The 26,916-nt window shown below is 37.2% G+C and overlaps 1 protein-coding gene across 2 annotated transcripts; it reads right to left on the reverse strand.

Annotated features, from left to right (window-relative positions):
• Positions 1-489: 489 nt before the first annotated feature.
• SNX16 (sorting nexin 16) lies at positions 490-26,916 on the reverse strand. 2 transcript variants are annotated; one of them, XM_066547415.1, is made up of 8 exons: positions 26,854-26,916; positions 21,886-22,350; positions 17,670-17,756; positions 14,164-14,312; positions 9,514-9,583; positions 5,245-5,381; positions 2,258-2,374; positions 490-1,996 (listed from the first exon to the last, which is right to left on the reverse strand). In XM_066547415.1, exons 2-8 carry the CDS (start codon positions 22,255-22,257, stop codon positions 1,891-1,893), a joined length of 1,038 nt encoding a protein of 345 aa, XP_066403512.1. In that variant the 5' UTR covers positions 22,258-22,350; positions 26,854-26,916; the 3' UTR covers positions 490-1,890. The 2 variants fall into 2 exon arrangements, with proteins under 2 accessions (XP_066403512.1, XP_066403523.1); XM_066547426.1 differs by lacking the exon at positions 2,258-2,374.

Consider the following 26,916-nt stretch of genomic DNA (forward strand, 5'->3'; position numbering starts at 1 on the left):
AATGTCTAGATTTGCAGATTTACCTCCTGCACTTAAGAAATCCCAGGCATGTACGATCCAAGCACCTTTTCAATATTTTTTAAAATCTTTATAGTTGCAAACCTGACAATATTTTAATACACAAAGTTCAATCTTTTCAAATAGATAAGTGACATCTGACACAAGATTTCATATATTTTCAATAATGTGCCAGAAGTTTATTGAGTTCACTCAACATCTATGAGGATTTATGTAGGATATAAAAAAAAAAATCAGTTCCTTTTTTACTTTTACCTTCAACAGAAGTACAGTGAGGTTTCTGGTGTCACAGAATTCTCATTAATTTTCATGCAGACAACTTTTGGTAAAAATAGGATTCAGACCAAGGCTGAGTAGGTGCAGGAAATCTCTGAGGTAAGAAATGTCTCATTCTAGCAGTATTTATTTGATCCTACTTAACAAGGGATTAAATGTTTGTTTTTTTCTACAATGCAAAAAAGAAGACAGGTGTTTTGTCCATAGTTTTATTTCACCAGGAAGGTTTATACAGTTCTGCATAAAGGTCATTGTATGCATAGCCTGAAGTACAAAGCTCCCTTTGAAAACTCCAGCACAAAGACATTGCATATTGACAACATTAAACAACAATGTGGGTGGTATAGGGAAAAAAAAATTAAAACAAAACAGCATTCTTTCTATTGGAAAAGCATAATAAAACAAGGCACTTTCAGTAAATAAGGGAAGAACAGAAAAATGCTGTATCAAAGATTACACAGAACTGACCCAGAGCACTGTAACAAAATTCTGCAGTAATGAACAAGTAAAATACAAAAAGGCACTACATAATCCTCCCACTGCAACTCCCATTTCTCAACTAATTAGCCAACTGAACTTGGCACAATGGAGTCTTAATTATAAAGTGCATCTCCTGTCTTAATACATTTTGAAAAATAGGCTATACAACATAGGTACCAACATCCCCATGTGTACAATATATTGAAACAAAAATACACTGCGACTAGATTCAATCTAGTTATGAACTGTGCAGGAAAAAATATGGCTTCTTTACAAGTCTTTCGATAGCCTCCATATAATCTGGAATATTTTTAAACGAACATGAATGCATTAGCAAGGTGGTAAGAGGTAGTGTTCTGAGTAAAAGGCAAATTTACAGATTTTGTTGTTATGTGTTACATGTATATAACAAAGGTATCCCAGATTTTCAAAGCAGCATTACTGAACAAAAAGTATTACAGCATGCTATCTTGGGATGAAAATACACAGTGTTTTGGGGGTCTCAGATCAGTTCTTTCAGCAAAAATGACCATTTTACAATGTCCAACTATGATTCCATCGTATAACTACTTTGCTCTTGGTAGTGGAAGTTCTCCTATTGCATTGCATAAAACTTCCAGAGAAACTTTCTTCAACTTTAGAATGTAAAACCAACACATTCTCCATTCCTATACACAAATGAGTCCATTTTCACTTCAGCAAGCATTATTATATGGCTATAAGAAAACACAAATACCAAACAGATGAACACATCAAAAGTGTCACAACAGTGGCAATATATGACATATGAGTTAGATGTGTTCCATGATTTACTGTGAAACTTTTGTCATTCTGCTAGGAAAGTCAGCCAAATTGAGTATATACACTATCTAAACTTTAGCTGATTTTAGCCCTTATTAGACTTCAATATATTAAATATATAAAGGCTAGATAAAAACTGAAATCAAAGCAGCACTGGATATATTTCTTACATTAATAATTTGTAAGGATTTATGTAAACATTCAATATGTGCATTCTTGCTCTTTGCTGTGAATTCTTCACAGCTCCTCTATGATCCTACCCACAGACACACCCTTAACATGAACCTTTCCCAGGTAACAGCCACTGCTGCTCAGCTATTCTTCATCCGTGGTATAGGCTACTTCAGCAACTTCAATTTCTGGGACAGAATTTCCAGCCAAAGAGCCACTCCAGCATGGCTCATGGTTCTCTTTGTCTGAGCTGCAAAGACAGATCAATAAATGGAAACTGGTATGATTGTCTAAAGCCATTTTAGGCAGACAATCCACAAAACATTGATGAAGCTTTTTTAACTTATCTCTTATTCCAAATCTAAAATTATCTATCCTGAGGGCCTTTATGCAGCAGAGAAGTGCAGTAAAATGCTGAATTTCTCAGCTGCGCAGATTTAATGCAAGACTAAACATTTGAAAACACATACTTTAAGAATAACTAAAATACAAGTAAAATAATAGTATTTACCAGCTGTCCTCACCCAGGGTACCCTGGTCTGCTTCTACTGCAGAAGACTCCACCTCACCACTGCACTCACTTTCTTCTCCTGACCTTTGACGAGTCATTTTTCCTAAAGATAAATCCCTACAACAGATAAGAACAGAGTACCACCAATCCATACAGCAAACATTTGTCACTGAAGAACTGTTTGTTTCATTTTAGCCCTGACAGTTTCTGCAAGAAGATTGAAAGTAACCTTTCAATCTCACTCCTGCATGCCCCATTTCTTTGACTAGTACTATTTAAACAGTTTATTTGCTCCAGCTGCTTATTCCTGAACTAAATTCAGTCCTCTACATCTCTGAGCCACCAAGATGATTAGAGAGATGGAGAACCTTTCCTATGAGGAAAGACTCAGAGAACTGGGATTGTTCAGCCTGGAAAAGAGAAGGCTTTGTGGTGACCTAATTGCAGCCTTCCAGTACCTCAAAGGAACCTAAAAGAAAGTTGCAGAGAGACTTTTTACAAGAGCCTGTAGTGGCAGGACTCTTCCCCAAGGGAGAATGGCTCCGAACTGAAAGAGGGTAGGTTCAGATTGGATATTAGGGAAAAGAATCTTTATTGTGATGGTGCTGAGGCACTGGAATGGGCTGCCCAGAGACGTTGAGGATGCCCCATCCCTTGAAGTGCTCAAGGCCAGGCTGGATGGAGCTCTCAGCAATCTGGTCTAGTGGAAGGTGTCCTTGTTCATGGCAGGGGGTTGGGAATTAGATCCTCTTTCAGGTCCCTTCCAACCCAGGCCATTTTATCATTCTCTGGTTGCATGACAATTTAGTAACTTCACAAAATTCAAGTCCCAGAGAAGTGTGTATGACTTAAGGTAAAAAATTACATTCAGACTAAGTCACACACGTCTTGCCTAAACAGCAGAAGGATTATAATCAAAATATAATCAAAAGGAAGACAGGAGGATGACAAGAAGATTTCTTCTATAGTTTCTCAAGTTTCTCACTGTAACTTTATAAAACCATACACTAAGTTTCAAAGCAATACATTTTTCCATTAGTGATAAAGACAATTTTTTTCTTAATGGCAACACAAGGTAATGGTCCAGCTACCTTAGCTACAAATGGGAATATGGTCACATGGATTGACCAAAGAAATCCTTTTTTCCAAACCAATTCTCTATGTGGAAAACATATATCAATTTAGCATCGAATTGGAAACAAAAGCTTGTGATCCATTTTGTGTTTAAAGTTATACTACTATATTTCTTTCCCTTTTAAAATTGCTCTAACTACTGTTATTTTATTTTAATGCATGCATTTTATGTAAAGCCTTAACAGCATTCTGTAGCATGACTACCAGCCTAGGATTGAGCCAAATCCAGAAAAAAAAAAATCCTGCAAGTCTCAGGACTTGTCCAGCTGTCCCCTTCTGCCTCACATCCATTGTAGGTACTTGGCCTTTAGAGCGTGTAGGCATAAGGTGCTTAATTCTTGTTAGGCCATCAAATAAAAATTCTACTTCACCAAGGCCAAAGACAGACATTTCTTTTGGGTTCATTTACTATCAGACAAGCTGAAGCTCTTTACTGAAAAAACTTGTGACATGTTTTTTTTTTTACAGCCAGAAGTCACAGAAGTTACTTTTTGTCAGGACTTCAGACACTATGTGGCTGTCTTTCACTAATTTTATATGTCTGGGAAATTAGCAGTGTGTTTGAGTATTTAAAAAACATAATCTATCTTTAGGGAAAACACTAAAATATCAAGTCCCTTTTTGCTATTCACACCTTTTTATTTTCTGTCACACAGAAGTCCCTATCATGATGTTTTAGCCAAATGCAAGTTATTTAACTTTTCCTGACTATTTCACTATTTAAGGCAGCAGCATGTCAAAACTTTGTTATCAAACAGGGATCTTTGAAATGTAATTACTTGCCTTCAGGAGTAAGCAACAAACTGAATATGGTATGCTGATCAGAATTTTCAGTCAGCCAAAATAATTGCATTTAAAGCCTTTTTCAAAGGTAGTTCCCTAGAACATTTTAAGGTGTGATTTGTTAGTCAACCTGGATATGCTGGACTCAGCAACCCAGCCAGTATTAAAATAAAAGTTATTTTAATTTTTTTTAATAAATTTCTTCACTGCCTCCTTCACAGTCTGACACACATGCAGAGGGAATGTTTTTTTCATCTGATCTCATGTTAGGAAGAGATTCTTTACTGTGAGGGTGGGAGGCACTGGAACAAGTTGCCCAGACAAGTGACTGCTCTATCCCTGAAAGTGTTCAAAGCTAGGTTGTATGGGGCCTTGAACTACTTGGTCTAGCAGAAACTGGATGATCTTTAAGGTTCCTAAATAATCCTATGATTCTGTGAAGTTGTAATGGGACCATAGGAATTCACTCTTTTGCTAAGGAAATGCTGCAATACTGACTCAGCAGCTCTAATGGGACACTGGATAGCACAACATAATTCCTCAGCTCCTGTTACAGAATTTAGCAGACATGTACTGTTTTCCCTTGGGTTTAAGTGGACAATCTTCCATGCTATTTAAATGGTACCTGCAGCATCTCATTCCAAGCAATTCAGAACAAAATTAAACTATTATAGATATACAACTGCTTGATCACTATGCTCTGTCAAAGCTTTGAGTACAGACAGAATTTTACAAATCAAAGCAATTTTCCCACTCATCTCTAGCAGGGCATTTTACATTTTCAACATTTCAAAAGCAGAACAAAATCTTGCTCTATCTTTACAGGACTTAAAGGATTAGGAAACAATCACAGTTACTTTAGAGGGAAAAGATAGGACAAGCTTCTCAGTCATTTGTACTAAATAGCTTTTAGCCAGCATATGAGAAAGAGCTTACTGAAAATATTGCTTTGTATGTGGTTATGTAGGGAAAATGGTTTCCAAGATACAGCTAAAGCTGGTACTTGTGACTAGACAGAGAAAATGCTTTCATGGAGATAACTTCCTAAAACCCTTAAAATTTCTACATACCTAATTCTTCTTTCAACAGCATCAATATGAAGTTGCTTTTCTGTTAATAATTTCTTCAGTGATTCAACCTCCCTTTGTTTTTCAAGCAGTTCTTTTTGTAGGCGATAATTTGTTTCCTCCAGAGTTTCACAGAAAGCCTAAAAGACAAATTTAAGTGCATCTTCAATTTAACTTCAGTGGACTGCCTTTATTGACTTTTCTCTTAGAAATATCAACCTGTAACAGTATTATAGCTGCTTGTCTTCAGATTGATTACCTTAAAAAGCTATGTAAATAAAAAAAAATTCTTATCTTAATAATGCTGCTTTGAATGATGAATTTATTATGGTAAACTGCAATGCAAATACTTTAATCATATCACGTGGGAGAATGGATTATAAGAGAATGGAGATGGTGCTGTGGGCAGCCTCTCCCTGATGAGTTGCAGCTGTACTAATTACCAAAGAGTAGAAGCAGCCTTGCCCTTAATAGGTTGCAGCTGTGTCCAATAGGGATGTGTGTTATAAAAGAGTGGGTTGGCAGGTCATGGAGAGAGGAAGGAGTTGGTGTTGCTGTCTGTAGGAATTCACAGAGGAAAGGTATGAATTTTACTGTAGGGTAATGAAGTGCTGATGCTTGCCTCCAATTTTGGTGTCAGTTGTATGACCACCATCAATATCGTTCGTTTGTCTCACAATGAGAGAGACACCAGAAGAGTAGGTTCTGATTTGGAACCTTTTTGCCTATATGGAACATAAACTGAACTCCCTGCTTCCTTTTCTCCTCATAAGTTCTGTTTCCACGTGACTTGAAGTCAGTTTCAAAGTATCTATATATTTCCAGGATGCGAAGAATATTTGGATTAAGTACATATTCTTTCCTTACCCAGGACAAAGACAAAGCTGTACAGTTCTGTACCAAAAACCTGTGACAAATATGAAATCATGACAATCAGAAGACCAGTAAAAAAATATTTTGAAAATGCTTAATAGGATGCTGTGAACACTACTCAGCCATGACAAATATGCTGGGCTCCCCTGCTGAGCATGGCATGTCTGTATCACACACCCTGATGGATCTGTCAGTGAGCAATCACAAAACCCAACGTGAGGAGCACGTGTCTAATGCAACATCCTGCGAATGCAGGAAGTGACAGAAGAGCTGGCACAGAGCCTCCTCATCTATTACTGGAAAGCACAAGTCTTCCAACAGTAGTGTGCAATTCTGATTTAATAATTTACATGTGCTCTATAAATGAGAGCCCCACGTGGGAGGCTTTCTTGGCTTGATATTACCAGCAACTAACCACTAACTCAGAGTCTGCTGAATATAAACATTTAATATGAGCTCGGTTAAGAATAATCCTGTTAAGATACTGTTTGTCCGAGAGTTTTAAAAGAGGCTACAAACATCAAGAATATTCTATCCTTTGTTTTAACTGAAGCAGACTCATGATCTTTAAAATATTAAGTTTTCCTGTTATTATACAATACAAAGAAATGAGGAGTTTTCAATTCAATAACCCTGTTTTTTTCCATGGAATTTTAGGGTTTTTTATTGACTCAGACAGCAAATTTATCTTTGTTGACAGGCACTTGAAGACCAGTCATGAGTTAAGCAATAGCTTTATTCATATCTACTAGAGCCAAGAGCATGTGTCATGCAACTCACTCTTGACACAGCATTTATAGTGATTGCTTTAGCTATCATATCACAGTGGTTAAGCAGTCATCCCATTTCAGCAAAGCCAATTAAGTAAATTTTTCTGCTCTTGGTAAAAATATTCAAGGTTGCTGATACCCTAACTGAAAATTAGACATTATTTCCTTAAGAATATAATTAAGTTTATTATTTCAACCTTTAGATGTACACACATGGAAATTACCCTGTATACAAAATAGATAAAAATATTGCATAAGTGTTGAAAACTGTTTCAGTGTTCTGAGAACTGAATAAAGCCTTTGGAAAAAAACTCAGAGATATCTGCAATCTGGGTATGAGCTGTCCAAGCAAACACAGGCACTGTTTGAAACTGGGAAAGAAAATATCAATATATTCTGAAGGATGCTGTAATAGCAGAAAAGTGAAGCAAAGCTGAGAAAGGGAACAGTGTGTAATGAGCTGTCTTGTTCTTTAGACAGCTGGACACCTGGAGCCTGGAACAGTTTTAATACCCCACGTTGGACTAATTATTCCTGAATTTCTGAAAGGACAACCAGGAGACAGCTTTGCTTCCTTCTTCAGATCATGAAACAGAGATGGCTGAGAAAAGATCTGTGGAAACAACTACCAAGGATATGACAAAAAAAAAAGATTAGTGAATATTTTGCCTACTTTTCTGTGATTAAATTTCTTGGCCTAATCAGCTTCTAATGGAGCAGGTACCTGTATCTCTCACCTGGAAAAGATAAATGTGTTTTGGCAAGTCCTTGGGATAACAGAATAGACATAAACCAAATAGAAGATATCCATATTTTCCATTATCAGGAAAACAGAAGATTTTTTTTCTGCAATGCTTTGGATGGCATAGAAAGGCAAAACAGAAGTAAGTTTTGAGATATCTTTAAAAATGAACTCCAGGAATAAGTACATGAACCTCAGTGCTTTTCCTGTATAAGGCAGTTCAGAGAAAGAAAAAAAAAAAGCAACAAACAGTAAGGATGGATATAGATGCTTTTAGTATGCAGGAATTTAGGATTTCTCCTAACAATCAGAAGCAAGACAAAAAGCATGGACACAACCATGGATTTCAGGCTGAGCCAACTTCAAATCTCTTCAGAAAGCTGCTTGGACAAAAGAATCCATGGGAAAACACCCTGGAGCTAAGAGCAGTCCAGGAGAGCTAGCTGATATTTAAGGATCACCACCTGCAGGGTCAGTAAGTACAGCTTAACAAGCAAAGGCTGCAGGTGGCCCGTGTAGATGAGCAAGGGCCTCCTGAGCTCAGACATAAAAAGCAACTCTACTAGGGGTGAAAGCATGGAGAGATGACACAGGAGTAATATAAGGGCTGCTGTCTAATCTTACAGGGACGGGATTATGAAAGTGAAGGACAACCTGGAGCTGAATCTGGCAAGGCATGTGAAAAGAAACAAAAAAAAGAATTCTACAAGTGCATCGTCAACAAAAGAAAGATGGGAAACCACGGACTTGTTGTGTTGATTGGAAAAAACAGCCTTGAGTAATTCTTTCCCTGCAGCCAGAAGGAAGGTCAAGACAAACTCACCTGCAGTAGGGGAAGAGCAGATCAGGGAGCACTTAAACAAAATGGATACACTAATGTCCATGAGACCTGAGAGGCTGCACCTTTTTGCTGTGCTGGTGGTCAGCCACTGGAGCAGGCTGGACAGAAAGGCTGTGAAGTCTCCTCTGTAGAACATTAAAAACCTGACTGGACATGGACCTGAGCAACCTGCAGTAGCTGACCTCACTTGAGCCAGGAAGGCTGGAATAGATGATCCAAGAAGTCCCTTTCAACCCCAGTCACTCCATAAAGGTGTGGTATCTCTTGGAGAATATTATAACAGCTGTCTCAACAACTTCACAGAAATGGGTAATAGCTAAAGCTACAACAGCACAGCTATTTTAATGGTTTGATTAAATTCCAGTGGAAGAATAACACAGATTTCACCACAGCATGCACAACTGAAATTTCAATGAAGAAAGCACTTAAATTTTTTAAATTATTTGAACAAATAATTATGGTAATTAAAAAAAATCATCAGCTTAAATATCAGTGATGAAAAGGGATTGTATGGAAATCAAATATGAGCTTGTGACAAAAACATACCACATCTTTCACATGCAATAGCAATGTAACAAGAACCAAGGCAATCCTACAAACACGCAAACAAAACAAACTGGCAAATATAAATTCAGTTGAATGAGCATCATTTAACATTCATAATTTCTGCAAGACTAACAATGTATGTACAATTCGAAAACACAGTTATTCTATAAAGTAAGGTCATCTGCTCTAGACAACCTTGATACTGCTCTTCATGTCACTAAAATTTATTTCTAAGGGAATAGAATAAGTTTTACAAAGCAAACTTCATCTATGACCCAAAAAAGGCAAAAACAAAGCTATATTATGGGATAGGGATGAAGTACAGCAGTCAAAGACAATCAGTGTGCACCATTTATCAGATTTTGCCCATTCTAGAAACACACAATTTTGTGATTTTTGTGAAAGAACAGAAACAGAAGTGTTTCATTCTGTATCATTATACAGATCTTACAATATTCAAAAAATATCTGCTTTTTGCATTCTCTTTCTATCCTACTTACCCTGCTCTCTTCTAGACTGTCAAAAGGACCCGGAGGATCATCCAGACAAAGAAATTCTCTCACTGCAAGGCTTTACAAAATAAAAGAGAGTGAATTACTGGAAGTACAAAACCAGCAAAAACACTTAAAAATGATTACAAAATGGAGGTATTTCTTTAAGTGACACAAAATTTACATCCTCAAATATACTCCCAGGTATTCACAACAATTAACAAATAAATGGTTAACAAACTATTAAGTCGCAGTTGTAGGTGTTGACCAGGGACAGTATTTAGAATGCAACTTATGAGGATGAATAAGCAATTTTAAAACATGATTTTTTATGATTTTAAAAAAATTTTCATTGAATTTGTAGCTACATGACAATTGGCAAGGTTATCACTTTGGTATTGAAGAGGTTTGAAAAATTCTCCTGGAGAAAAGTAAGTAATATAAAATTAGTATTATGCAATGGATGAAAAGTATGCTGTTAAAAGTCATATGCAGATACCTTCAGGTAGTATCAGGGGATTTAACTATGAGCACTGAAACATGTTCAGCTGTCTCCCTTTTGCTAAGATCATAATCCATTGACATATACACATGATATAATTTATATATGTACAGTGTGTATTTTTATATAAAAATAAGTTATAAAAGAATAGAAGACAGTGTACCACTGATCTACTATATAGCCATCTCTGAATACACATTTCAAACTAACGCATTCCATTTGGATTTGTGTAACAGTTACCATCCCCCTCTGTGTGTTGTTTTGCAAAGACCAGAAGAAAGAAGTAGGTGTAATCCTGTGGTTTACTACAGAGTATTTTAAGCATCTGTCTCATTCTGTCTTCCAAATTTAGATTATTTTTCACAGAACTCCTAAACATCTCCAAACATGTCCCTTCAGCCACCTTTTTAAGACTTTCCTGCTCGGTTCAATTCTTTCTTCTTTAAGGAATCTCAAATTAGAACACTGTATTCATGATTAATTAGCAAGTAGTAACTTAGGAGCAATGCTGTGCATGCACTCACGACTATAAATCTTTAAATCATCTCCTACTGCAATGAGTGCACAAAAATGAAAAATGGGAATCCAAAATTAATTTTCTGTCTCTTCTTCCCACCTGGGCCCCATGGAAAATGTGAGGGCAAAAGGCAGTAATTTTCTGCTTTCCACTCATTCTCTGCACTTGAGGTTTTCACAAAGCACAAACACAAGAAAGGAAACTTTCATCCAGCTACCATCCTAATCAATCAGCTTCAGGTTGGCAACCAAAATGAGCAGAAACTTCTTCAAACAATAATCATTCATTATACTATCACTTTTAGTTTTAAGAAGACTCTAAAGAACATTTATCTAAAATACACTGAACATTTACTTTGTTGTTTCTTTACCTAAAATAGGCACCTGATGGCATGAACATTTATTCACAGCCCAGCTTTGCTCTGAGAGTCTGCTCTGACCCTGCTCTCCTCTCCATGTGTTACACCTCTTCCTTTCACTTCATGAATGAAGATTCTGCCTTTAAAGTACCCCAGGGATCTTTTCTGTCCTGTGACAGAGCTGCCGTACACACGAGCTGGCTGCCATCCCTCTCCAGGGAGGAGCAGTGCCAGCACTAGGGAGGGCAGCAAGGGGCAGTGCAGCACATGGGATCACTGATTCCAAGCTGGCCGAGTTCCTCCCTTCCAAGCTTCTTACACAGGGTGGAGACAGGACAGCTCTGTCATCTATATAAAGCCAGATTCTGTTTAGCAGGTTAAACTTCTTTCACCCACTTCACCAGTTGTATGAAATTTTCCTGACCACTATTTAACTCTGTGGGTGGACTTCAATTTGATCTTTCACTGAATCTTCAATACAACATAAAACAAGAGAAGAAGTCTATAAAACACAAACAAAAATTTAGCCACCTGCATATATTATCCTCCATTTTATTTTTAAAATACTTTGTGAATCTAGTTTTATTAAAAGTAGGTATACCAAATGAGCTCTCCTATCCCTGAAGGGCAAATTTCCCACTGTGAATACAGTACATAAAGTATGAAGAGAAGTAAACCAGACTTCTCTACAAAGAAAAAAGGCTTTTTTGGTTTAGGTCTGACTCAAGCAGTTTGACTTACTTGCAAAACTGGAGAAGTAAATGGTGAGTTTTAAAGGAAAAAACAGAGTGAAATGCTCACCACTGCTCATGTGAGGTACAAGTATTAATTCCCATTAATAGTAAATTTATTCTCTAATAAGTGGGTAAATATATTAGATGGTCAAATCTCCTTCATTTTAATCACTTCTTGAAGAATTCACACCTTCCACAGATCCAAACCTTAGAACCATATCAATAGGTTATAAAATTTATTTAAAAATTTTGTCTTCATGCAGAGCCCTACACAGACAAAAGTTCTAGAAACCAAATTTCAGCACCTCTTCATTAGCCAAAAGACAAACTGATTCCACAAACATTTTAATTCCTTTTTGTATCTGATAACCAACACAGTCTAAAAGTTTGAGTTTGGAATTTTTTGCCTTAAACTATGACAAACACTATTTTATCCAATATGGTCCATCACTAAGATACAAACAAGCCAGCTGAAATGCTGAACTAGCTGCAACAATATGAAGCAGAAAGACTTCAGATCTATTTAAGCAAGTCCATTCCATTCACTAGTGTGTCTCCAGCAGCATAACAGAAGTTACATTTAGGGATGAGATTGATTCTTTTTAGCACACCTATTATTATGCAATTTAATTATTAGGAAGTTTCTAAACTTCTCAGCTGCATACCTCACCCATATAATCATATTTAATAGCTACTTACACAGAAACTCATAAGTTGAGCCCCATTTCTTTTTTAAACCTATTAAGCTTTGTCTCTGACATCTCACAACAAAGCTTTGCCACTCAGCATGACATACTCCAGGATGACTATGAATCATCAAAATATTAACATTCCTTACTCACCTTCCCTCTCCCCTTTGATGATTTCACACACCCTGTTTGCTCACCTAACACAACAGACTAAAGAGAACACTTCTTGCAGGGAAGTTTTTCTGCAGCTTCCTCTGCTCTTCCTTGCTTTCTTTGTACCTCTAACAGACACCTCCTTTGAGATGGAATGCTGTGTTGTGGCATTGAACTATGTGGAAGGACAGTTCATATTCCCAGAACAATAACTTCTTTTTCCCCTTTTAAGTTCCTCTAATGATTTCAATGAAACTTTTTGACTATTGCTGAGTACTGAACTGATTCAGAAAACTAGTGGTATCATTACCAATAGTTATTTTCCAAGTTGCAAAACCAGCTGCATTCATAAATCTGTATGGGTGTACTTACTGTCACTTTCTACTTCAAGACACAAAAATTGATGCAAGTCACTCAGTACTCAGGATCCTTCTACAATAGTTTGTGATCTCATTGTTCATTCCATTCTCCAGATAATTTCAAAATGTATCAGTGTCCACAACTGCAATCTAACACATTCCACTGCTACCACCCCTAAATTATCATCAATCCTTTCCCCCTTGTCTTTTAACTATTTTATATGAGCCCTGTCAAACTACTCGTTTGTCTCTACAGAAGACATTATACCATTTTTATTTACCTGCTTACCACTTTGTTTTTTTTTTTTTTTTTAACTACAAGCAGTACCAAAGTCAGATTGATGTACAAATCCTTATTTTCCAGACTCAGCAGTCAAATGCTTTATAAAAACATGTCAAATGTAGTAGTACCCCTTCTACTAAAAAGTAAAGTAGCTATGAGCACTATATGGTCTCACAGTCCCACACCACAGCTTGGCAATTTTAAAATTTTGTTCCTTTAAAAGTCTTGAGGGAATTAGGTTTGCTTTAGAACATTTTTTACTCTTTGTTTTGAATGAAGTTTCAGATGATGACAGGTTCTCAGACTCATTCCTCAAAGAATCTCTAGTACAGCAACCTTAAAACCTTTTTTAATTCTGATGCTGGCAAAGGTTTTAAAAGTAACTGCTTTGCCTCTAGCAAGTTGCTTACTTAAATTCTCTTCTTGTCCATAATAAAATTATTTTACAGTTCATTTGTCAGAATTACGTTCTATTCATTTTCCTGCTTTGGAAGAATCTCCCACTTTGTACAAAAAAAGACACTGTTGAAAGAAATCTTGGCACTTTGCTGGCCTAAACACATTATGTTTTTTAAACTATTGAGACTTTTTTGATTTGTGGTTTACATTTACTTATGTACAGGAATCTGTAAATTCCTTTCATGTCATGTCAATAAAAACCTCTAGTTTAATACACATTTTAAGAACTAATTGCATAATAGTGTAGGTACTCTACATTATGAAAGCCTAACACACCTAGTATAAATTAACAATATTATCAATTCTGCATTAAAGACAGAGAAGTAATGTTTTAGGAATAAACACGGAATTATTCTAACATTTTAAATATTACAGCTTTTAGTTATCCCTGTACAAAATACTGCAGTTCCACTTTTTTATGCTAAGATGGGACTAATTTAGAAGGACACTGTGTAATTGACATAATGATCAAAGGCACAGCATGAATGTTACTGAAATCCCTCACCACACTGCCTGAAGGTACACTGCTGGAGTCTAGGAGTTTTATAAGAGCAGTATGGACAGAAATAAAGCCACAAATGAACAAGCAAAGGTTAATCACCTACCAGTTAGCAATATCTTTGTGAGCTACTAGGTTCTGGAGGAATGCCTGCAACCCCAGCTGTCGATCTTCCAAGAAGTCAGGATTGTAATTATCCTTGAACCAGCGCTTTGGCGGAAGGGCCAACCGAAAGCCTGGAAACATATCTTTTAGCTGGAATTGAAATTAAAGACAAAAAAAGAAAAAATTTGAGAAAAATACTAATTTTGCCACAGGCACTGACTTTACTCAGATTTATAAGACATTTCTGACTTCTGGTAAAGTTCAAGCACAAGACAAGTCTCAACCATAAGGAAAATCAAAATTACAACTTAAATTGCGGACACAATTTGTCAGTTCTGTCACTTGCTGCCTTATGCAGTAGAGTGCTTTGTATTTTTCCTCAAATTTAACACATAAAAATAGGAATGAAAACCTTTGCTTTGTTATTTAATGTCTGAGTCTGCTATTTAAAACCTTTGAGTCTGTACACATAAGAAAACTGTAAAAAAAAAGTATCAATGAAAAATAATTTCAGTGGTATTTCTTTTAATGTACTCAGGGATAAAAACTACTACATATACACATATATAGAATAAAACCCCATTAGAGATGTACAACTCTGCAACTTGTCTTTCTTGGGGGGCTAGAAGAATAAATTACAACACATGCATGAGATTTCTTGTAAAGAGTAGTTTTTTGTACACACAGAATAATAAAATTTCAATATGCAAGTATGGCTCAACCCCTAGTAACATGCAAAACTGCATTTCTCAGTTCCTTAAATAGCAACGGGGTATAGTTGACATCAGAAATACCCAGATTTTTTCTTTAAATTCAGAAATAAAACATACAAGTGAATGAAAGCATACAACAATGAACCTCTCCAAGAGTGCCAATTATTTTTCTAATATGCATGATAATAAAAAATACTTTAACTTTTTGATAAGAAACAATTTTTCAAAGTTATGCTTGACAAAGAAAAATCTGGGAGAGGATTTACAACCAACATGAAAAAGCAAATAGGTTTTATAAAATTTGGTATCTCAGCTGCCACAAGAATTGTTTCATCATTTTTTCTGAATACAGGATCTAGCCAGCTTCTGTCAGAGATGTTCTGCGTACACTGCTTATATTAATATGAATGTTGCAGTGATAGAAAATTCTAATGGACAGCTCTTTCACCAGATTAAGTTTTAGAAAATTTACGACAGATACTGCACTTCAATGAGAATCTCTCTACACACTTAGAAGGAAGAACCACATTAATGGGTCGCCTTTGCTTATGTAACTATTGTTTCACAGCATGAGGCACTTTTTAAACATCACGAATATTGTTTATTCAAATAGCCCATGATAAATTCTGGTTCCTTATTTACAGAATGGTTTATTGTCAAAGCCTTGCTCTTTATTTCTGAATTGAATTATTTAAGTATGTTTTTCTGTTACTGAATTTCATCTTGATATTAGACCCTTCTTTAAATCTTTAAGTTTATATTTGGTCCTCCAAAGTTCCTTCATCTCCTACCAAGCTCTCAATAATTTCATATATATGATAATATACCTGAATAGGACAGAACCCATAGAATGTAACAAAATGAGTTCCTGTTAGTTGTACAGAAGAGTGCAGACAACCATTGCTGGGAAATGGTTCAACCACACAGATTTTGCTTAATGGTACTTTTACTTGTCTGGTCACATGGATCACGTTGCTTAATTCTAAGGAGGGAATACACCTACCCACAGATTACTCCTTTTGTGGATGAAGAAGGTAAGACCCAGCTGCTGTCAGTGGACTAATTTTCAACAGCACAGTCCTGGGGCATTCTTTCTTGAGTGCTCCTCAGACACAGCAGGAAAACCCATGGGTCTGACAACTTATTCTGGCCATGATTGCTTGCTTGGATCCAGCACCTTTCCTACTCCTTCCTACATCACCATGTGACACATTACACGTCACATGAGTCACAGTCTTGAGGAGAAATGGTGAACTTCTTTGTTCTTAAGCATGGTCATTTCATCATGTGTTTTCAAACTATTAATATGTTACTATTTTGTAATTCTCTACTATTTCCTGAATGGTGGTATGTTTAAGCTCCTAGAGCTGATATTTCTACATTATAAAAAGTAAAATGTCTTACAGACCAAAGAGTAAATGGTTTGGATGCATACTGAGAGGTGAAAAAACTTCTGACAGTGACACAAATTTTAAAAAATAGAGATTTTTCCTTTAAACAGAAATACTAATACCTAGAAATAATGGTAAAAGCCAAATATTTTTGCTAAACATTTGATGGCAAAGACTAAGGGCTTTATGAGTAAAAATTTAAGTATTTATTCTAATAGATATTTCAGCATTTTGATTTTTCAAACCACTGACAGCCACATTAAGTCAATGGAGGTAAGCCAATTCTTGACCTATACCTGACACAGCTGTTCAAAATGCAAACTGCTGTATGACTTGACTTCCAAAATCTGAGTTGAAATGCCAAGATCATTGTCTCAAAAGAAGTCAGGCTTTTGCCAATATCAAGACATTCCTTAGTTTAAAACAGACTGCATTTAAGACAGGAATTTCTTCAGAAAGAAACCTCTTAACTAATTCACATTTACCAGTTTAGTTTTAGACACCACTGGTGTTTCAAAGATAGCCTAGAAGATATTCAAGTAAGTCAAACCAAGAACACAGAAGAAATTTTTAATTTCAAGTACGTTTTCAAAATTTCAGCTAAGTTTAGCTCTTAGTTGATCAGACACACAAATCCAAAGTGATAACCTGTACAAAAAATCCCTCACAATGGGTAAAGAAATAAGGTTCATGTTGAAAGATGAAAGAACATTCTAGCAGAAAGCGTGTTGAACTCGCAATGCAAAGGGCAATTGTTTCTCTACTTTTGATAGCTGAACACTATTTACCAATCATAAAAACCTGTGCTTTTCAGAGAAGCATTTTTTCCTTTCAAGTATTCTAAAAGTATTAAGTTGTTGACCCAGAATTCCTATTCATCTGGTGTTTCCTCCATCTTTAAAGATGTGATATAGTATTTCACTATTAACTTTGAAGACACTGAAAACAACTGAAGACTGACCAAGACACAAAGAACATATTTATGTTCATGAAACTTCAGTTTTATGATGAAAAAAATCAAGAGTTGTTACACAGAAAAGAACTAAATAACTACTGGATCATTCCTGCAAGAGAATACAAGCCCCTAGTTCTATTTCCATGCAGGGGATAAATATTCAATAGTTAATTCCTTTATCATATAAACTGGGAATAAATATAAAGTTTGAAGCATACTAACAGCTTCAGATGAAGCTGTTACATCTTCTTTACATCAGCTGTTTAATGTATCTTTGAAAAAATGAGGAATCATATTTTTCCAGTTATTAATACAGTATGTGTTTTATATACATTAAAATCAGAAAAAAAATAAGACAGATGATGTCACAAAGAAGATGTGACAAAAATATAAGACATGAAAGAAGTGAGGTAAGATAGCTGAGAATTTACCAGCTTATAATTCTCACCTTGTCATTAAGCCTGGAGAAATCTGTGTACCGTCTGAACACCACCCAGCTTTCCTCTGGACTTCTTTTCACCAGTATTTTGTATACCTGTGTGGAAAGACAGAAATATAAGAAAAATGTGCAAAATTTCACACTGCATTGTCTGGAAGGCTGAAATGACCTTCTATTTCTTAATGAAACAAAACCTGTGGATAAAAAAAATCTTAATTGGAGTAAAAGAAATGCAAATAGCAACTATCAGTACAATGAGTTTAAACTGATTTCAGAATTTAAGGACGGAGTTCCTGTAACTCCTAAATACATATAACTATTTCTGTCTGTAAGAAAGAATGTATTGCCAAGCAGAACAAAAGGCTCAGCTATCAAAAAAGTAAGGGAAGTGTGTTTCTGTGATCTACTTTAACCTTTGCAAAATTACAGTTTCACTCATTGATCCTGGAGGCCTCTGTTTTTATGACTGTTAATCATCAGTTACTGTGTGTGATATTGTTTCAAAATGTCTCATCTGACTTGTTTCACAAGGAGAAACTATGCAGAATAAAATTACATCCTCCATTGCATTTGTCTTGAACATTAGGTTTAGTCTTTCCAGGCAAATATGATTTCACTAGAAAAATGCACCAGAACGATGATATCATCACTGTGTAACTGAAGTAATGGATACTTTGAATCAGATTTAGCAAGATAACAGCACAGCAGTACCATCCTCCTATTTAAAAGCAAATGTAAAAAGAAACAAAACAATGATGATAATGATGATGACAACACTACAATTACTTTCTAGGAGGATTAATATTCCAATGTCTGAACACAATGAATCTAACAATACAGCTTCAACTAGAAAACATTAAACAGTGTCCAATGTCATAACCTTACTCTCTCCAACACAGGGAAAGACAGGTACTCTCTTTCAATTGTACTGGGTTATTTTCCCCAGTCTTTATGTAAAAAATATAATACAAGAAAGAAAAAGGTATTTTTAGAATCATAATGATAAATGATCCCTCATTTAACCAAATTCTATTTAGAACATTTTCTAATCTGTTACATACTTAAATCTTCTCCAGTACTTCATGCTGTCACAGCAGGTTGTCTCAGCTGATAAGTGTATTTTTCTTACTGCAGTCCCAACATGTGATAACCCTGGTGCTAGCCAACTTCTGTACAGGTCTGAGACTGTTTCTAGCAATTTTGTATTCCACAATATATTAAGTTCCAGATAATTACAGAAACTACAGATAACTATGGTGCAAATCAAAAGCAATTTTTCAGCAAGTACTTCTCTTATCTATGTTTTAAACACAATTTCCCTTTCAAGACATATCATCTGTGGAAGTCATGGATTGTGACAGAGGAAAAAGCTATTAGCTTTTAAAATTCAAGCTGCAGGACTGGCTTACAGGACCAACATTAAAATATAATTTTTCTGCCTTCCATTTTATGTCTAAATGCTTATCCAAATATTTTATTACTTTACTGTCATACTAAAAGTATAAGCAGTTTTATTTTCATAAATGAAATTAATAAATAAATGTAAAATTGTGACGACTCTGCCAGTACACAGTAAAACAGAGAACAAGAAACTTTGGAATATGTGTGCAAATTTACTTGCTAATCAGTATTCTATTCTTGTATTCTACTATAAGTTCTGCAAAAGTACTATTTAAACACGTATATAAGAAAAAAAGGAATAATTTCCAAGTGAACATTAGATAACTTAAAAAAAAAAAGTTCACCAATTACAGTGAACTTAACTGTAACAGGGAGTGCAATCAACTTGTGATTAAATAGCCTCAAAATTATGGGCAACCTGAAACAAACATGTTTGGTTTTCCTGTCAGAGTTCAAAAAAAGGTGGTTGGGTGTTTTTTGGCTTTTCTTTAAGGTTTGCAATTAACAAGTAAGAACTAGAATATTACAAAAAAACTTCTCAGTTCCTTCGTACAAGCAGGGGTAAAAATCACAAATTAATTCAACAAATTCATTTTATTGCACGCAATCATGAATTGCTTTATTCTATAGATAAAAATCATCAATGAAAATACACCCATATGTGGCAACATTCTCTGGCTGATTCAGCATCTTATTATCATTTCTACTTGGCTTTAAAAAAAGAAAAAGAAAAAGAGTGCTAATTGAACATTCCAGGACTTCAAATTCATTTAAGACTAAATGTTTACAAGGAGATATTTTTCAGCCTAGGTTTTCTCTCTCATAAGCTTCAGCAACCACGTACTCTAACATGCACTGACATTTCACTCCTGAAGCTTGGACATCATTAAGCCAAATCAGATTCTTATTTTTGGAAACTATGAGATGCAACCAACACTAAAAAAAGAATTCAGCAATTGAGTCTCCTCTCTTTTACAAGTGATTTAATTTGCTTTCCACTGTCTTACGCGGTCTTCTAAATCTCACTGATTTAGCACTGCAAAAGCAACTCAAATTCTAAGGACTAATTACTTGCTGGCTTTAATGTACAAGAGCAAACTGCATGCAGAACATGCAACAGAAAACAAACAGTTAATTGTGTGGTTTCAGAAACCAACTCAGCAATAGAAGTGAAATCAGGAAGAGCAAAAATGCATCCAAGAATTTTACAATGGAAGAATGTTTCACTTGTACCGTGACCTGGCCTTCCACATACAACCATGAGAGAAAGTTGCCATTGTTAATACAGAACACCTTACAGGCACACTAGATCATGTCTTGGCAGTGTCTTCAAGAAAGACAAGAAGGGCAACAAGCTGGTGAAAGGTCTAGAGGCTAAGTCATGTGAGGAGTGGCTGAGGGAGCTGGGGACATTTATCCTGGAGAAAAGGAGGCTCCCTACAACCGCCTGAAAGGAGGCTGTAGCCAGGTGGGGGTCAGTCTCTTTTCCCAGACAACCAGTGACAGGGCAAGAGGCCTCAAGCTGTGCCAGGGGAGGTTCAGGTTGAACATCAGGAAGAATTCCTTCATGGACAAGGTGGTTAAACATTGCAATGAGCTGCCCAGGGAGGTTGTGAACGCACCATCCCTGGAGGTGCTCAGGAAATGAGTGGATGTGGCACTTTGTGCCATCATCTGGTTGTCAAGGGGGTGACCAAAGGCTGGACTTGATCTTAGATGTTCTTCCCAACCTAAACGATTCTGTGGTATTTGCAGACTAATCCTTGTACATATAACAATATCAATTATTGTTTTGGTTTTGAAGGTTATTATTAAAAACAATTTTTTAAATTTACCCGTGAAAAAAATTTTGCTCTTCTCTTATGCTAACATGCATGAAGATGTTAGAAGCTGAAAATCTCAGGAAAAGACAGGGTATCATTCTCAAACAATTAAAAAGCATCATTACTCATTTTTTGGCTAAAAGATCTTGATTTCATTACTATTTTAACTGTCATAAAGATTCTGCACTTCTCTAATCTATAAGAAAACAGGAAGAAAAATAAAGCTTGTCTGGTATTTCCTTCTCCTTATCTCTTCCTAATTAATATTTTTTCATCTTAAGTAATATAATTAATAATCAGTAACAAACAGCCATCAGTCCCACAAGCACCATTGTATAAACTCAAAGAAATATTTCAACAACACGCACAGAAACAAATGTGGAAGTACACTGATATACTTATGGCATGCAAAAAAAAATGAACTGCCAGCTACAGTGCACTTTGAGAAAAATCAATACAAACCAGGTAGGCTATTGTTCTGGCACGAGATATGGCATAAGCAACTTCCCAGTCTGTTTGCAGAACAGATTTCCCCTTACTAGAAACTGAGCAGGGAAAGAAGTTGAAACCCACATGTTTGCACTTTAACAGAAATGTTATAAGTTACTTATAACTACAAAGGGCTAACATCAAGGTTTCTTATCATTCATCCAAATAGAAGACTGCATTTTACTTAAGAAGTTTAATTACACAGAACTTACACAAGCTCAATTTCATAAGGAATTGTAGCTGCAAGGAATTCCTGACTTTTCCAGCAGAAATTGATACATGAAACAGAATTAATTCTTTCTATTCTACATACACAATTGCAGGAAAGACTGCTTTCTAATCCCTATTTTCCCACCTGTATAACAAGAATGGTATTTTCCTGTCAGGAAGTACTTTGAAGCTAAACTGGTAACATCCCTGAAGTGCAGGATTAATTCCTGAAAGACAATGCAAAGCACATTCAATTGCTATCTTGTCATTACAGGATCAACTCTACTATGCCCAAAACTTACAGTGAATTTTGCCCTTTCCTCCATCACCTCATAGCCCAGAATAGTAGGTGTGGATGGTCGATCTTCCCAGGTCCTGGAATCTTCATTCTGCTCTATTTCTTCTACAGGCTGAGTACTGTATTCTATGGATGTATCCAGACCTGTAAATTTAGTCCTAACAAGGGGACTGCTGCATGCAGATGATGTGGAACCAATCTGGTCAGGCATGCTCATCTTTTTAAAACTATCAACTGTAGAGTCCTCCAGCTGTCCTTTTGAGGAGCTTGAACTCGTTGAAATGCTCCCAAAGGAAGAACTTCTTTGGTTTCTGTTTGTAAAGCTGGATGATGAACTTCCAATAGGAATAGGAACAGGAACATATGGTGTTGCCATCCTTCATGAAAACAAGCCCTCAGTTTTTGGTCCTGGAATTTAAGCTTCATTCGCTGTGTAAACCATGTCTGCTCTTGTTTTCAGGAACAGTACCTGCAATTAAGGACAGAAAATATTGCTGTCATTTTTAAGTCAAAGCACCACTAAGAGCTTTGGGAAAAAATCTGTATTAGCTCTGAGATGGTACATAGCAGTATTGATGGTAAAATACTTTCACAAAGAATCTGGCTCATATAAAATGGTGCTTTTAGGTTATATCTCAACTATTTGACAGACAGCTTTACAAGTGTTCTGTCTTCCACAGCTATTAAAATGGCAAAGAGGTAAAGCAAGATTACAAAAGAGAAAAATCCTTTTGTTCTTTAAGAATTAAGTGTTATTTGGTTTTATCCAAAGAGTCAGCAATTTTTCTGGCATATTAGAAGTAGTTTCAGTGACTATTTCATCTAAACAGTACAGAAGGTTTTCTCAGAATTGGTTCTGTAAGATATCCACTGCAGACTATGCAAGCCAAACACACAGGCAACAATATACATGACATGAATCAAAAGATATGACAGTAAACAACTCAGGTGAAAACATATTTGCATATTACACATTCACTGAAGTATAGTGGATCTGTTTCCAATGCAAAATATTTTTTCAAAACAACTCTGTTGTATATAATGCTACAGACATTTGTCACAATGTAAAATGTACACATTTTCTGGAGTCTGAATTGCAGCAATTAAGTTTTACAAGCATGCACAATAAAAGCAGGGTTGTTACAGCAGGTAATTTTCCATTCCAGAAGATTAAAATAGAAAAAAAAAGTGTACAGAAAAAAAAAAAGAAATGAAAAATTTGTATTTTTTTCTTCAAAAAAAGCATTTCAAATGAGTCTTTTGTGTGCATGTGTATACATTTCTGGAAAAAAGGGAAGTAAAGTTAAGACAGCAGTATCAAACTGCCAAAAAAGCACCATCTCCTCATTTTAACAAAGTACCCAAAGAAGAGCTCTTACAAGATGCAAATTAAATGCCATCTCTTTGGATTAACAGGATTTGAGCCATGATCCATTTAGCCAGGAATAAACTAATCAACCAGGAGGTTGCAGGAAGCTGTGAAATGGGAAACCGCCAACCTGATTCACATCAGACAATCAATCACCTACTGCAGTAAAACCAAATGAGATTCCTCCTTGTGAGCATGAAGCGATGCTTTCCCTGTCTTGCTCTAAATTAATACTAGAGCACAGAAATAAAGACATAAATTTTAAATGAACCAGCATGAGGAAGACTGAAAAATTCTCTTGAACAAATTCCTTGAGTAAAGGAAAAACAAACTTAGTCAGCTACTTCAGGAAGTTGTCACACACTGTCAGAAAACTCAGTTAACTTGACCAGGAGAACAATTTCAAACCGACAGTAATTTCTTGGGAATATCTCTGCTTCACTGTGGAATGTGGCTGGACACTCAGCAGCATCTGAGGGAGCTGAACTCAGTATCATAAACCCCTGCTGACTCACTCAGCTAGTCAGGGATGGGATTTGAAGTATCCAGCAGCTTCTGTTGCAGCACAGTCCTGTGCTTGGCTGTGGGAGTGAAGCCACGTGTCAGACATCTGACCTGCCTCAGCCTTACTCTGTGAGAGAAGCAAGTCACACCTGTCCTGAGACAAGATGTTCTCCTGGAGCTACACCAGATCTAAATCCCTTTTTTCACCCAAATCTCAGTAAGAAAATCTATTTTCTGCCTCAAACAATTAGCTCTGCAATAATTTTTCTTTATGCAAGGTGTGAAGCATTGTCTGATAAATTTTCTCTACCAATAGTCTATGAACAGTATCTAAATGAAACACTAAAAAAGGTAACTGCTTTTTCGCTTGCCACTTCAGTGACTCTTCCATACTACTACCAGCACAAGGAATTGAGAGCATGCCTTTAAACAGTGTCCCACCCAGCTATGTTATTGGGAGGTATAGGATTAAACTCCTGTAAAAGGAAGAACCTAAGTGAATCTAGACTGCAAAAAAATCAATCTATATGTAAAAAGTGATTATCCTCTGTTGCATGACTGTGAATCTGGACTGGAAAATAAACCCACATCTCAGGGGCTATCTGTTGAAGCTAACCTAGGAGTTAATGGAATTTTAAGATGCAAAAAAACCTTGTACTGTTCATCACTTCATAAAAAGAACCAAACCAAACCTAAAACCCCACATTGACATTTTCACCAGTTACAATAGTTGTGAACAGTCTTTCCTAGAAGAACTTCTTCCTTTAAAGTGAAATGCCAGTCAAGAACTCACTATCTTGAGCTTGTTTACTTACTACACATTACTCTTAACTGCACACAAATTTCTGAGCAGCTGCACCAATTTGGCAAGCAAGAGAGCTCAACACAGCCCACCCTGAGGACAAAGCCCTTGGTGTTGAGAGGCCAACACCTGCACTGTATGTGCTTCAGCAGCTTCCATTCCAGACCAGCTCTAATTCGGTACCATGGCCTGGATATTAGCAGCTGTTCTACACTAAGCCTGCTCCCAGGGTACATTTTCTGGTTTAGTCTCTTTTGTTCTCTGCAAGGCCATCCTAAATTGTGAGTCGATGAGTATTAAAGATGATGATGACACTGTTTTCTTCTGAAGGCCATTCTTGACTCAATCTGACACAGTAAACATGCCCACAGACAAATAAAAGGGGCTGATACTACCTGTGTCACACAGATTCCTCTAACTTTGAAAAGTAACAGGAAAGTAATCTCTGAGTAACAGAAATGTCAGGTCAAGTGAGCAAATAGCACATGGCTTCACTTAACTTGAATATTTTTTTGTAAAAAAGTTGAAAGAAATATACAAAAATATTACCTCAAACTACTAGACTCACAAACACATATATATTCCTAAATACATACGTAAATCCATCTTTAACTGTAGAAGTATCACAATTTCCTAGTATGTAAAATATTTACAACAGGGTTCAAAATCGAATTAATCTGCACTTTATGAAGGCTACTAAATATTAGAAGAAAATACAATGCTCAAACAAGGGTCACAGCCCTAGGAATCCAGCCTTATCTACTAATATAGTTTACTGCCAATTCATGCAATAGAAAGAACTGAGAACAATTGCATTAAAAAACAAAGAATCCTTTTAGACAAACCATGTCACTCCCTACTTACCTCGGCGCAGCAAGGAGGGTTTGTGTGCTCAGTTTGCTCCTACCCCAGCTGCACAGAACCAGCAGAATCATTGCAGCACACCAACTTCAACAGCAAACCCCTCATAACACCTAGGAGATACCCCAGACACTGCACCTTCTTGTCTAGCTATTTACTTGACTTTCTGCAAGAAATTTGCTTCCTGTTTGGGACATGTATTTTGTTTAGTTTGATTCCCAAGTGTGAGTTAAGAACGAAAAGAGAGGAAGAGAACATTTGCTGGAAGGGCTGAACTGCAAGATCACAAACAGGATAGGACAGTCCCAGGAACCCGGCTGTCACATGCTACAAGAGCAAGCATGACAACAACTTATCCTGGTGTTTACAGCAGCCACCTCCCTTTCTGCGGGAGAGGCAAATAGGCTGTAATAAAACCCACTTAAAAAGGGTTTGCCTGCAGCTTGCAGCTATCGCAGTTCCAAACCTTTTTAAACTAATGGCTTGTATATCCAGTGAGAAAGATATAAACCACACGATTCCAGGATAAAAGATTAGAAACAAAACAATCCGTACTTAACAGCTGTAATTGGATTTATAAGACTTTTAGCTATGCAATACTATGTGTGATCTGGTTACATATATTCTGCCTCTGTCTGGACAACGCAGACAAGCTGAACTCTGATGTTTAGGGTTTAAGTGCTACTGAGGAAAGTCATCTAGAGAACAAGTAGAATATATAAAGAAATAATTTTCAGACCTAGGTTTCATGATTTTGTAAAATAATCATTCTGTGCCGATTTCAGCCAAGTTACCTAACAACATTTTTTACCTGCTTATGCACCCAAAATGGGGGGGCTATTTATCACACCTCACACACAGAGGAGTAACTCCTGCCCCGAAGAGTCTGAACTGGAAACAGCCGCGGGTACCGCGCAGCAAACTCCGCACGTCGGGGAGCGCCGCTTCTGGCGGTTCTGAACCCGAGCAGAACCAAACCAGACCAGCCGGCCCCGCCGCTGAGGGGCCGCGCTCGGGGAGCGCCGCTGCCGCTTTACGTAACTCCAGGGGCGGCCCCGAGCCCGTGATACCGGCGAGGCCCGGGGAACCCTCCCGGTACCTCCGCACGGCTGCGGCAACCCGCCGAGGAAACACCTGGAGGCGCGGCCAGGCCCCGCCCCGGGGAACGGGGGGGTTCCGCAGCCGCCATCCCGCCCGAGAGGGACCGAACCCCGAGGTACCACCGCCCATTGCCGCCTCCCCACAGGTGCGCGGGAGCTGCGACAGCTGCACGGAGACGTCGGGGGCCGTTCACGTCGGGCGTGGGACGGGCAGCGGCGAGGTTCCACTCCCCCGACCTTCCCCCACGGGCTGCCCGCTGCCTCAGTCCCTCCCTGCCCGCTCCCCTGATTCCCGGTGCCGGCGCTCCCGCCCTCCTGCACGGCGGCCCCACTCACCTGCTCCCGCCGCGCGCCCCACTCCGCCGCGCCACCGCCGGGCCCGCCCCGTGCGGGGGGCGG

This window comes from Molothrus aeneus, chromosome 1, assembly GCF_037042795.1.
Source record: "Molothrus aeneus isolate 106 chromosome 1, BPBGC_Maene_1.0, whole genome shotgun sequence".
NCBI lineage: Eukaryota > Metazoa > Chordata > Aves > Passeriformes > Icteridae > Molothrus > Molothrus aeneus.